The following is a 13875-nucleotide window of genomic DNA, read 5'->3' as shown; positions in this document are numbered from 1 at the left end:
GATTAGGGTCAACTTTTTTTTCATGTTTTGACCACTGTTTTTCTTCTTTTGTGTGTTGACTTTTTCTTGACTTTTGCAGGCTGAAACTGGGGACTACTACAGCCAGGCGTCCGGGGAAATTCTGGTTATAGACTGGAGGTTCCGAATCGCTCACAAAAACTCTCTAGGCCTCCTGTCATGCTACAGACCCTTTGGCAGTGAGTGACTTCCCCCACGACCAGAAGTATTCTGGTTGAGAGAGCCGACAATTTACTCTGATGTCTGCTCTGGGTTTGACTCTTTGCCCCTCAACCCATCCCCATTCTGCATTATCCTGTCCCCAATTTCAGTCGCCAGAATTCAGGAGAAATGGAAAGTAAAATGATGGCTGAGGCTCCTGTGGGGGCCGGGGTGTTGGTGGTCATTCTTGCTATACCTGCGCCATACCTAATGTTTGGGGGTTATTTGTATCCCATAACTTATAACCACTTACTGTCCCCACGTAAATTAGCAGGTTTAGGGGACAGGGACAGGCGAAGATGCTCCCGCGACGCCCCCACGCTTCGAGAACCCCCGGAAAAGCCTGTTTAGCTCCCGCTAATCCCGTCCCTTCCGCCAGGCCCTAACCGCGCGGAGGCCCTCGAGGTCACGTGGCCACCGGGGGAGGGGAAGTGGGCGGCCTTCCCGACGCCATCTTGCCGGCTTGGGGCGGAGCGTGCGGGGAGCAGGTCGCGCGCTCCGCTTCCCCTCCCCTCGGCCTGCCTCGCTCCGGCTTCTGCGCTCCTCCCCACTTCTGGCTTCTGTGGCCGCTCCCTGAGTGGAGGAGCGGGGAGCCCCGGAGGGCGGGGGGGTGTGTCGGACGCGTGCTCGCGCGTCCAACCGCCAGCCGCGGCCGCGCGCTTGGCCGGGCCCCAGGGGCGGCGCGGGGCGGAGGGGAGGGGGCGGCTCCGGCTGCGGGGGCGGCGCGTGGCGGCCGTGGCGGCCGAGGCTGCAGCTGCAGCGGCGCGCTGGGGCCCCGCGTCCAGGGTACCTCTGGGTCGGAGCTGCCGCCGTGGCCGCTGCTGCCAGAGCCATGTACCGCAGCGGCGCCCGCTCCTCCGTCTCTTCGCACCGGCCTAAAGAGAGCGGCGGGGGCGGCCCGCGCACCGGCCGCAGCTCCGGCTCCTCCTCAGGCCCGGCTCGCCGCACCTCGCCGCCGCCCTCCGGCTCCTCCTCGTCGCGGAACCCCGCTCGCCGGCCCCGCTCGCCTTCAGGGCACCGCGGCCGCCGGGCCTCTCCGTCCCCGCCGCGGGGTCGCCGCAGCTCTCCGTCCCCGCCCCGCGGCCGCCGGGCCTCGCCTTCCCCGCCGCGGGGTCGTCGCGTTTCCCCTTCCCCGCCGCGGGCCCGTCGTGGCTCCCCGTCGCCGCCGCGGGGCCGACGACTCTTCCCGCCGGGTTCGGCCGGTTTCCGAGGCAGCAGCCGGGGGGAGTCCCGCGCCGACTTCGCCCGGGACGGCCGCGGAGACCATCCAGGCGACAGCGGCAGCCGGGTAATCCCACCCCTCGACCGAGACTCCCTCTATACCCTAGCCCCCTCACCCGGGCTTCCCGCCTCCAGAAACTCCCGCAGCACTGGCGCCCCGAGGCCTCCAGGCCAGAGTCCCAGGATCGAGGGCCCTCCTCCCCCCTACGGGTTCCCTCGGCGACGCCCGAACCTGGAGGTTCCCTGTGAGCCCCGGGATCCCTTTTTGCACAATAACGGGCTCGGGACCCAAACGGGCGCCTGGTCGGGAGGCAGTGCACCGTTTCAGGAATAGGCTGTTTCTCTCACTGTAGGTGAGATGCGGAAAAGTTTGCCAGGGCGAGGGGAATGCCCTCCAAACCGTGTGCCTGGTACTTGTGCAGTTTCCTCAGAGTTCAGTGGTTTGGTATCCCCTTAGACCTGAGCTGCTCCAGACGTCTTGGAAAAGAAGCTGGAATGTCTTTGTGGCCAGTTAGGGTTGCCTAAACCCCATCAGCATAGACCCCTTGAGTGTAAACTCTTAGCAAACAGGAGGTGCTTCTCTGAAATGAACTGTGCGTCCACAGTCATTGTAATAACTGCCACCACTTACTGAGTTATGTGGCAGGATTATGCCTAGCCCTTCACTTTACACATTCTCTTTGAACAGTCAAAGCCTTGTGAGCCGAGGCAGTGAAAATCGCGTTATTGACTAGCTGAGGTATTCAGAGAGGTTTGAGCAACTTAATGTCACATGGCTAAGAAGTGGTGTAGCTGTGATTCAATCCATATCTACCTGGTTCCTGGCACCCATGATTTTCACCGTTTTGTTCTCCTGCTCAAGGAACAGAACATGAGGTTAAGAAGTTTAGGGGGGCCTGTCCAGCTTAAGTTGGTAGACTGTGTGACTTTTGATCTCAGGGTTGTGAGTTCAAGCCCCAGGTTGGGTGGAGAGATTACTTAAAACATTTACTAAAACATTACTTAAAACATTTCTTTCTTTCTGTGTTTCTCTCCCTCTTTCTGTGTTTCTGTCTTTCTTCCTGCCTGCCTTTCTTAGAAGTAGGCTCCATGCCTAGTGTGGGTCTTGAACTCATGATCGTGAGATCAAGAGTTGCGTGCTCTATCAACTGAGCCATCCAGGTGCTCCCCCAAAATAAAATCTTTAAAAAAAAATTTAGATGTAATATTAACCTTTCCTTATAACCACCTCTGGCCTGGGGCTGGTGTTTGGGAATTTGTTTTTATTTTCAGTTCACCAATCTTTTTTTAAAAACCCAATGGCAGAGTTTCTGTTTTCTTGGGTGGGGTGGCTTTCTAAAAATATTGGAGTTAGAGTACTCTAAGTACTCTGCTCATAGGTGAATTGACTTGTCACTATGCTAAGATTTTCATAGCTGAGCAGGTATAGTTTGAGGAATCAAGCATTTCTATAGAGGAAGCAAAGTTGAATACTAGTTTCCATAACCTCTCTTTTCTCCAGTGCTCTGGGCTTTTCTGTCTCAGTGAAAGACCTCATCCATTGCTCAGCCAGAAACATTGATTGCCTCCCTTTTCCAAGTGCAGGCTGTCAGTCACTTCATCTAATTTGTCAGCTCTCACTCCAGGATACATTTCCCAAACTGTCCTCCTACCATCTCTCTAGTCTAAGTCCTGTTACTTCCCGTCTGTTAGGATCCTTTATACTCTTGTTACCACCCAGTTTATTCTGCACCCATCAATCAAAATCATTTTTTAAATCGTCATTTTATACATTTGAGAAGTATTTATTAAATGTCTAGCATTTATTAGGCACTGTTCTGGGCACTGGGGTTACAACATGAACAGTCAAAAAACCCTGCCCTCATAGAGCTTATATTCTACCAGAGGGAGTCAGATAATAATTTGGCATGTTAAATAGAACTAAGTATTAAGAACAAACAAGAACAGAGAAAGGAGTTAATGCTTTTTTTAATAGGGTAGCCAGGGAGGGCCTGGGAAGGTGACTTTAACAAAGACCTGAAGGAGATGAGAGTATGAGCAATGCAAGCATCTAGAGGAAGAATGTAGTCAGATCATATCACTCTTGTGCTGGAAATCTTTCTGTGGCTTCTTACTGCACTAAGAATAAAATCTGAATTTCCTAACTGGCTTCTGCCTGTCTTTTGTCACTTTGCTGCAGTCACACTAGCTGCCTTTCTGTTACCCAGAACACACTAAGCATATTACAGAGCTTGTTCTTTTTGCCTGAAACATCCTTCCATCTGTTTGCAAGGCTGACATCTCATCATTCAAGTGTGAGGTTAAATGGTATCACCTCAGGAAAGCCACCTTTAACCATTCTCTCTGAAGTAGCTCCTTTTCCGTAATCTCTTTCATGTTATCATGTTTTAATAATTTTATGGCACTTTCCGCTATCAGAAGTACTTAAAAAACAAAAAGTTTTTGCTTGCTTCAGTGTAATGAAGAGTGAGTGTATGTAGAGATTCTGAGAAGAGATTCAATTTACTCTTCTCATCCCATGCCCAGTACTAGTAAATGAAAGAATGAAAGGGCAAAGGGCGCTGGTGGGGAGGGTTGGAAGTGTGGCCTTTCATCTAAGAAAATGATTTGTTGGGGCACCTAGGTGGTTCAGTTTTTAAGCATCTGCCTTAAGCTCGGGTCATGATTTCAAGGTCCTGGGATCAAGCCCCACATAGAACTCCCTGCTCAGCAGGAAGCTTCTTATCCCTTTCCCCATTCCTCCTGCTTGTGTTCCCTCTCTTGCTGTGTCTCTATGTCAAATTTTAAAAATCTTTAAAAAAAAAAAAAAGATTTTTTTAAATGTGCTTTATTCTGGGGGTAGGATCTTACCATAACCATTCTCTCTGTGTTGGGCTACTTTATAACTAAGGAGTACATTTTTGGGTATAAGGATGTCTTGATCCTATGGACTATTACATTATCTTTTACTTTTGTAGAGGCGCTCTCCTGGTCTGCGTTCTGACTCTTCTTTGGAACAGAGCTTAAGGATCACTGTTGGCAATGACCATTTCTGTGTTGGCATACCAGAACGGCGGCGGCTTAGTGATCGGCTGGGGTCACCAGTGGATAATCTGGAGGACGTGGACAGGTAGGCTTCATTTGAAGAAGGTAGAAAAGTTGCTCTTTTCTGCATGATGTGTTTGAAAGAGTGGTGCCAGCACTGAAGTTATGTCCTATATCCAGTACAAAGTACTACATTGGAAAAGGCTTTCTGAGTGGGGATAGTATATTGATATAGACTCTGTTGCTGAAAGAGTTATGTAGAAGACTTCAGAATGTCATCCTAGTCCATCTGGAAAGCTGAAGGGACATAAGCAGAGTTCCCCAGATTAAAAACAGTTGAGATGATAAGAATTCTAAGATACTCGAACTAGGATCCTTTCTACAAAGGGAAGTTCTGGACAAAATAGGAAATCTTTTAGTGGTGTTGTTTTTCAGCTTGATCAGGTTGAAATATAGGTTCAGAAAGGGCTTAGATAAACTTCTGTCTAATGTATGTATCTAAATATGTAAGCATTAATGGAAAGTGAAAGGTCTTTAAAAATGTTTAATTTCAGTTACTACTTTACAGTTGTTGGAATGCTGAGGAAGGACAAACACACTCCACAGAGTGTAATAGGTCCCAGGTATTAGGAACTTAACTATATATGGGAAGTAATCGCATTAGGTATGTCTCACCTCAGGAAAGTAAATAAATAAGAATGGGAGTACAGGGAAAGCACTCTTTCTGAGAGCTGAGAGCCATGTCTCTTACAGTCTCTGCCCAGTGTACTGGGAGTTTTCACAATGATTAGCAGTAGCAACAAATCAATGTGATAGTCTTACAAACTGAGACTGTTCATGCAGTGGTACACTGAGCATAGGCAGACAGGTCGGGGACAACTGGGCAGGAAGTCTGAAGACCAGTGCTACCCTTTGGTAATATTTTCTTCAAAGCCGTAGTGGCAATTCCATGTGCAAAGCAAAGCAGGACAGTTCTAGGTCATACAACATAAGCTTCTGAAGGGCTTCAAGGTGTGTAACTGTGTCCCTTAATTGAGGCAAAAGCCCTTGCCCTTCTGACTGCTTCTATTTTGGGAGATGATTGAGTAGGTGGTGCATGTTGTGACTCTCTTCCTTCCTTGTTAAGGTTTTTGAGGTAACTTTAGCATTTCCTCTTGTCAGTTCTAGGCTGTCACCTCCCCTTTCCATAAGCTTCGTTATGCACGTGTGCTTCAGAGAGCTAATTGTCTTTTTTTAAGTTGTAAAAATTAGAATTTTCCTTTTAGGGAGTTTGGGACAGTATTTTCTTTCCAGAATCGTGTTTCAGAGAGACAAGTCTATTTTAGAGAAAATGAGATTAAGGTTCTAAAAGGAGCTACCAGTGGGGCCGTGGCTGGGGTAGTTGGTAGAGCATACATCTCTTGATCTCACGGTTATGAGTTTGAGCCTCATGTTGGATGTAAAGATTATTTAAGGAAGAAGAATAGAAGGAGGTACCAGTCCATTATTTTGATGTTTGTTGTGTGTACTTTTGCTCAGTATGGTTTGTGTGGATAATTACGATCTACTAAAACCGGGTCATAGGACAATTGGCATTCTCAGGATGTCTCCTGACAGCGTGTCTAGTCTTCAGCCTGACCATTTCTAGGTCCAGGCCATTTTTGTACTTTGTATGTAGGTGTTTTACATTTTTTCCTGGGCACACCTGGCTGGCTCAGTCAATAGGGCATTCGACTCTTGTTCTTGAGGTTGTAAGTTCAAGCCCAATGTGGGGTATAGAGATTACCCAAAAATAAAATCTTTAAAGTTTTTTTTCTTTCTTTAAGATTTCATTTATTTATTTGTCAGAGAACAAGAGAGCAAGCACAAGCAGGGAGAGCAGCAGGCAGAGGCAGAGGCAGTCTCCCTACTGAGCAGGGAGCCCGATGTGGGACTCCATCCAAGGACCCTGGGATCATGACCTGAGCCAAAAGCAGACACTTAAACTGACTGAGCTACCAAGGCATCCAAAAATAAAATCTTTAAAAATAAATAAATAAACATTTTCCTGGGACTCTGGTATTCTTTCTCTTCCCTTATTGAATATATTAAACTTTATATCCAGTTTGGATTACAGCCAGATTGCCAGAGTTGTCTGTGTTCTCACCTTGGCATCTCTGTGTGTATTAATGTAACTTACTCTGGAAAGGGAACATGAACAGGTTGTAAGAAAACAGTCAGCTTTTGAAGATTTGGATGTGAGGTCAGTTTCCCGTGTTAACAAAGTACTCTGCACACACATTGTGTGTTCCACTCATGGAATTCTTAACCCTTTTTGCCCTAACATAGGTTGAAGGAGCAGGATTTTTTCCCTCCAGTTTGCCATGGGGAAAAGACAGAAGCACACAGTTTTCTTCCAGCATTTTGAGGAATCAGCAGAGGAAAAGAACGGGCTATTTGGGCTCTGGAGGATCTTTTTTCTTTTTTTATCATATATATTTGTAATAGCTTTATTGAGCCATAATTCACATACCATAAAATACACCCATTTAAAGTTGTATAGTTCGGTGACTTTTAGTATATTCTTAGAGTTGTGAATTCACTACTGTGATCAATTTTAGAATAGTTTTATTACCTCTACTCTTAGCTATTTATTAGTTAATCCCACCACCTGCCCTAGCTTATCACTAATCTACTTTCTGTGTCTATAGATTTGCCTATTCTGGACATTTCATATGTGACTTGCCTCTTTCACTTAGCATAATATTTTTATTTTTTTTTTAAGATTTTATTTATTTATTTGACAGAGAATGAGATCACAAGTAGGCAGAAAGGCAGGCAGAGAGAGAGGAGGAAGCAGGCTCCCTGCTGAGCAGAGATCCTGATGCGGGGCTCCATCGCAGAACCCTGGGATCATGACCTGAGCCAAAGGCAGAGGCTTTAACCCACTGAACCACCCAGGCGCCCCAGCATAATATTTTTCAAGACTCACTCATGTTGTAGCATATAATAGTACTTCTTTCCTTTTTACTGCCAGTATATTTTATTGTGTGTGTTTTATTTATCCATTTATCAGTAATGGGTAAATTTGGGTCGTTTCCATGATTTGGTTATTGTGAATAATGCTGCTATGAACAATTGTTGTATAAACTTTTATGTGGATATATGTTGTATTTCTTTTGACTGATGTAATGCAATTCATAAATACAAAAGTACAGAGAGGGATCTCCCCTCTACTTGCTAGATGAGATGCTGCCCAATTCATGAATAGCTTAATAATGCCAATTAAATCTTTAAAAAAAAAAAGTAGAATAGGACATTGAGTCCTCATGTACTCATCACCTACATCCAACAGTCAGTTTTTTAAATAGATAGACCTTATTTTAGAAAAGAGTTGGATTTAACTAAAGCTTTCAGAGAGAGTGGGTCCCTAGACTATTCTGAGCTACAGGGTATGGTTACCTTTATAGGGCTTACTTTTACTGTAGCTAGTGCTTTCTCTTATCCTTTGGGAGACCTGGGAAAGGAAGACATGAGCTTCTAATAAGCAACTTAATTTCTGCCCTGTGTTTACATGACAGCTCATTATTTTAATTGTTAATGTGCATTTTTTCATTGTGGGTTTTTTGTTTGTTTGTTTTGGGGTTGTTTTTGTTTTTGTTTGCCTCCTTTTGCTGGAGATTACAGGACTGGACTGAGACTCTGGGAGGAGTCATCTCATTATTTCTGACTTCTTGACATATAGGGCTGGATTAGATCTTGAGCTGGTATGTCATTTGGTAATATGTAATAGTTTTAGTGTGGAGCTGAACATGGAAGTATGGATGAATTTGCCATTACCTGTGGAGCCTGTATCTTTCCCCCCTAAACTAATACACTCAGAGTTTTGTGGTAGATGGTAGCAATGGAGCAACTCATGGACTTTCTTCCCTGGAAATAGGTATGTTCATGGCCAACAAACCTATAGAACAAAATGTTTTACTCTAGTTTGATTTCAGAGTTCATCCTTTGTTCAATTCCATTTTTACCCCTATTTTATGCTATATTGAAAACTCAAAATTTCTCCTGATTCTTAGGGAGCAGGTGAGTTATAGGAACATGGATTCCCATGGGTGGCATTCTTTCAGTGGATGAGATAGTTTATCTTCAGTAGTCTTTCATAAAGTTATTTATAGCTATTACCCAGGTCTAAAACAAAGGCAGGACTGGTGAATAAGAAAAGGCCACTCTTTGGTGTTCTGCTAACTCAGTCCCAGAGAAAGCAACTAAAAAATCAAACAAAATGAAAGAAAAGCTAATTCTTAGAAACTTTCAAAAAATAAAGGTAGGTACTGGAAACTGTAGAAAACACCAGTGTGAATGGAATGTGAGTGACCTGTAAATTTTTCATTCAGATTATTTAAAATTTGTATGCTCAAAGTGCTGGAGGATCTTTATTTCCACCTGTGATTAAATCAGAGATTGTTTTGGGGGGCATAGAAGCTCTGTGACTACAGTACCCAAAAAGATTAGGACTATTGTGTGTAGTACAGAGCTCTGAACTGGAAAGACAGGTGTTCCAGCCTATATTTTTATCTTCATGCCACAAAGGTCCAAGACTGTATTATTTTTATGAAATAAAAATATATAGTGAGCCAAATGAGCACATACTTTTTCCAGACCCAGGACTAACAGGGTGCTTGTGGATACCCAAGCAAAGTAGAAAAGAGGGAATTAAATAGGCTCTGAAGGAATTTTATGGCTTTTAATAAGTGAACTAGCGAAACAAAGCATTGGAGAACCTTCTAAAACTTGTGAGAAAATAAAGCCAGTCAGGTAGCTTAGTAGTTAAAAAAAATTTTTTCCCTACAGTGAAACACTTCTTTTCCAAATGATATATAGAATTTTATCTCATAAACAGATAAAATTAGAGCTAGTACAGTTTCAGTGAGGTGGAAGACCCAGAGCCATGTAGGCTTTGCTTTTTTTCTTTCTTTCTTTCTTTCTTTTTTTTTAAGATTTTATTTATTTGAGTGAGCACAAGCAAGGGGAGGGGAAGAGGTCAAGGGTGAGAAGCAGACTCCCCTCTGAGCATGGAGCCCAATGTAGGGCTCCATCCCAGAACCCTGAGCTGAAGTCACACACTTAACTGACTGAGCCACCCAGATGCTGCCAGGGTGTGCTTCCTTAGCATGTCTTTCTTTTAGGCAGCTCCTGAGCAGTCTTCAGAATCTCTGTAGAACATAGCTTGAAAATCATTGCTCTGGCCTGGTGTTCCTCAAATTTTAAAGTGCATACCTATTACCTGAAGATCCTATTAAAATGCAGATTCTGGTTCAGTAGGCCTGGATGGAGCCTGAGAGACCACATTTCTAAAAAGTTCCTGGGTAATACAGATGCTGCTGATTCACACCACACTCTTGGTAACAAAGAGCTAGAATTTAAGCTAGTCTGGAGTTGTGTAATCCAGGGCTTTCTGTAGTCTAGCAGTGGTATTTTCAGATCTCCCAAACCCTAGTGTGATAGTTTGCATCTCCAAAATCTACTCAAAGAGATTAGCCTACGAGTTCTGTCCAGACAGACTAGTACTGTCTCCCCTTGGTTAGAGGCTAAAGCTGCTTGTGTCCTGGAGAAAAGGAGAAGAAATGATCCATGGGTCTGTTCTTGGACTTCATGATTATTGTGTTTTGTCTTGAGTATTCTGTAACCCCTTGGTTGAATGTCAGGCTCTTAGTCTTGCCTCGTCTTGCTGTTTCCAAGTCCATTGTATTCAGTGATGCTTGTCTCTTTCCTCAGGGATGACCTGACTGATGATTCTGTCTTCACTCGAAGTTCCCAATGCTCTCGAGGTCTTGAACGATATATTTCCCGGGAGGAGGGACCTCTTAGTCCATTCTTAGGACAACTTGATGAGGACTACCGGACAAGAGAAACTTTCCTGCATCGTTCTGATTATAGTCCCCATATCGGTTGTCATGATGAGCTGTTGCGGGGAGCAGAAAGGAATAGAGACAAACTCAAAGGCTCCTACTCCATAAGACCCGAGGAAAGGAGTCGGGAGGCCAAACGGCCCCGTTATGATGACACAGAGAAGATACACAGCATGGGAGGTGATCACTCAGGTTTTACATCAGGGACCCGCAACTATCGACAGCGTAGACGAAGCCCAAGCCCTAGGTTTCTAGATCCTGAGTTTCGAGAGCTGGACCTTGCCAGGCGAAAACGAGAGGAAGAGGAGGAACGAAGTAGGAGCTTGAGTCAGGAGCTGGTTGGAGTTGATGGTGGTGACAATAGCTGTCCCATTCCTGGACTATCAGGTGTCCTAACAGCATCGGAGCCAGGATATTCTTTACATCGGCCTGAGGAAGTATCTGTGATGCCCAAGAAGTCAATCCTGAAGAAACGGATTGAGGTGGACATGGAGCCTTCCATTCAGGTCTCTGCTGCATTTCTGGGGTCTCTTGCTAGTCCCTCTAATGTCTTAAAACTTGGTTACTTTCTCAGGGGTGTATGTTTCTAATAGTATCTTTATAAAATATCCTGGACCAACCTTGTTAGGCTTATGAGCTGTATCTTCCAGGATTCTCCAAAGGAAACTATAGGCCTAACAGTGCATCAGTAGAGGGCTTCTATTGTCATATATTAGGCTTTCTAAGTAAACATTTTTGGGTATTTTATAAGTTTTTTCTCTAAATTGGATAGCCCTGTAGGAATCTTTGAATATGGATATCTTCAAAATTAAGTTTAAAGGGCAAAGATAGGAGATGATCTGAATTTTCCTCATTTCTCTTTAGAGAGAAGACAAGATTTATGAGTGGTAGGACACTAGACCAGAAATCAGGGGATTCTGGTTCTTGTCCCACTGCTGCCAACTTTCTGTGCGATTTTTAGGCAAGTCACCTCACCATTCTGGGCCTTGTTACTTTTTTTCATCTGTGAAAAGATGATCAGGCATGAGCACTAGTTTTTAGCTATTCTCTTAGGAGTCAGAGGTTTCTGAAGAAGTACCTAAGGGGGCATAAGGAAACAAGGGAAGGCTGATCAGTTAGGGTTTCACAATTTCCTGATCCCACTTGAACCAAAGCAGCTCCATTTTTATATGTCTTTTTTTCCTCTTTGAGGAAATACGAATATGAATTCATATTCTTTGATAAGGATTACAACAAATGGGCAAAAGTGAGGATTCATGCTAGTCTGCCTTACTTCTTATTTCCCCTTGCTTCAGCAGAAGCATCTGGAGAGATGGAGACCCGAATCTTGAACCTGCCTAAGCATACTGTACCTACCTTTCATTCATACTTAGCATTCCCCTATTAGTTCAAGAAGAACAAAATATTTAAGTATTTATTTCAATTATTTTCTGAGATTCTGCATAGAGGCTAAATCACTTATGCTTGTCTTTGCAGCTTGAGAGTTTTTCCAGCAGTACCAGCTCCAGCCAGGATCACCCTGTCTACTCTGGTCACCCATCTCTTCCACTAAGTGGTGCTATTGCTGCTTTTGCCTCCGAGATTGAAAACAAGGGGGCTATGGTGGAGACTACCCTAAAGGAACCTCAGGGCAACCTCTACCAATGGGGTCCTCTCCCTGGGATACCCAAAGACAACAGTCCTCTCAGAGAAAAGTTTGGAAGTTTTCTGTGCCACAAGGAGAAATTGAATATGAAGCCCGAGGGGCCTGAGCGACACACAGACTTCTTGCTGCCCCATGAGAGGGCTAGCCAGGATGGCAGTGGTTTTTCCCGCATTTTGAGCATGTTGGCAGACTCTACCAGTACACAGGAAAAAAGGCGCCGTAGTTTCCCTGATATTGAGGATGAGGAGAAATTTCTCTATGGGGATGAAGAAGAGGATTTAAAGGCTGAATCTCCACCAAAGCCCCTTGGGGGCTCTGAGAGTGAAGTCTTGAGACAGAAGGCAAGCTCCCTGCCCTCTTCGGCTCCAGCTGTAAAACTAGAATCAATAGAAGAGACCAATCCAGAATACGCCAAGATTCATGACTTGCTTAAGACCATAGGGCTGGATATCGGAGTAGCAGAGATTAGTAAACTGGCTGCCCGCACCCAGGAACGCCTTCACGGCAAGAAACCGTCACGTTCCTCAGTCGACCGCCGTTCATCAGTTGACCAGCACTTTTCAGCAGACCACTGTCCCTCAGTTGACCACCGTTTCTCAGCTGATCAACACTCCTCAGATCCTCACAGACTGGAGAGCAGGGAGGCACACCATAGCAATACCCACTCCCCAGAGGTGTCCCATCCACATCCAGTCTCCCCTGTAGATCCTTACCTGCTCACAAAAAACAGCCCCCCATTTCTAAAGTCTGACCATTCAGTGGGTCATATTGCAGGGCCAGAGGTAGTTGGCAGTGGTTTTCAGTCATCTGTGGCGGTCAGATGCATGTTACCATCAGCCCCGTCTGCCCCAATTAGACTTCCACATCCTGCTTCATTATCTCAGTTTCATATGCCAAGGGCATCTCAGTTTGCTGCAGCTCGGATACCTCCAAACTACCAGGGACCTGCCATTCCCCCTGCTTCCTTCGATGCCTATAGGCATTACATGGCATATGCAGCCTCTAGGTGGCCCATGTACCCTGCCTCTCAGCCATCCAACCACTCTCTACCTGAACCACACAGGGTAATACCTGTTACCAAACAAGCTACTCGTAGCCGTCCCAATCTCCGTGTGATCCCCACTGTGACTCCTGATGAGCCCAAACAGGAGGAGTCAGTGCTAAGCTCAATTCCTTCTGCTCAAGTGCCTGTCCAGGTGTCCATCCCATCACTCATAAGATACAATCCGGAGAAGATCTCTGATGAGAAGAACCGTGCTTCCCAGAAACAGAAGGTGAATATTAGCTTTGGCAACCTGTGCCTGGGCCTCCCTATTTTAATGTAAATTGGTATTTGTCTTTTAGAGGGAGTAAGGTCCTTGAAGTTTTTGGAGGCTGCTGTCCTCACTCTAAGTAATGCATATACCCTGCCCCTCCCGTTTTTCTCATTAGGACTAAACTGAATTCTGGCCCTAGGTCCCACTGTGATTTCTTGACTTCCTTTTTTTTTTTTTTAAGTGTCTCTATCAAAGTTACAGGCCTTAGAACCCTATGGGTAGGACTTGAGAGCCTTGAAGTTTTCAATATGACCTCATCAGGGAGCGAGGAACCAAAATTGGATTGGGTGAAGGAGAATAAGTAAACCTGTTTTCACCTTAGTGAGTTTTGGATCTTTTTCCTATAGTGATTATGCAGGTTAAAAGCTAATACCCGGTTGTTGCTTGGTAATTAAACCCGAGAAATAAGTTTTGCTTGTTCTGATTTGTTTTAGAGTCCAGGAATAACACCACATTTTTTATGACACTTTGAAAAAAATAGTCTTTATACTATAAATTTCACTGTGTTCTCAGGTATAGAAAGGGAGCAGTGGCTGGGGTAATGATGTAACAATGCTAGGTGTTTGAAAACAGTAGGTAAAAA

General features: G+C 45.0%; 1 protein-coding gene across 5 annotated transcripts in view; it reads left to right on the top strand.

Moving 5' to 3' along the window:
- The first annotated feature begins 845 nt into the window (after positions 1-845).
- The window catches only part of ZNF318 (zinc finger protein 318), a 34442-nt gene continuing 21412 nt past the window's right edge, over positions 846-13875 (top strand). For all 5 annotated transcript variants that reach the window (XM_046005540.1, XM_046005539.1, XM_046005535.1 and 2 more), the window contains exons 1-4: positions 846-1507; positions 4398-4549; positions 10198-10837; positions 11808-13250. In XM_046005540.1, the coding sequence (XP_045861496.1) occupies positions 1052-1507; positions 4398-4549; positions 10198-10837; positions 11808-13250 (2691 nt within the window). In that variant the 5' untranslated portion in view covers positions 846-1051. The remainder of the gene's footprint in view (positions 1508-4397; positions 4550-10197; positions 10838-11807; positions 13251-13875) is intronic.

Source organism: Meles meles, chromosome 5 (assembly GCF_922984935.1).
Source record: "Meles meles chromosome 5, mMelMel3.1 paternal haplotype, whole genome shotgun sequence".
In the NCBI taxonomy this organism is placed as follows: domain Eukaryota; kingdom Metazoa; phylum Chordata; class Mammalia; order Carnivora; family Mustelidae; genus Meles; species Meles meles.
Note: the sequence above shows the minus strand (reverse complement) of the source record. Positions and strands in the feature narration are given on the sequence as shown.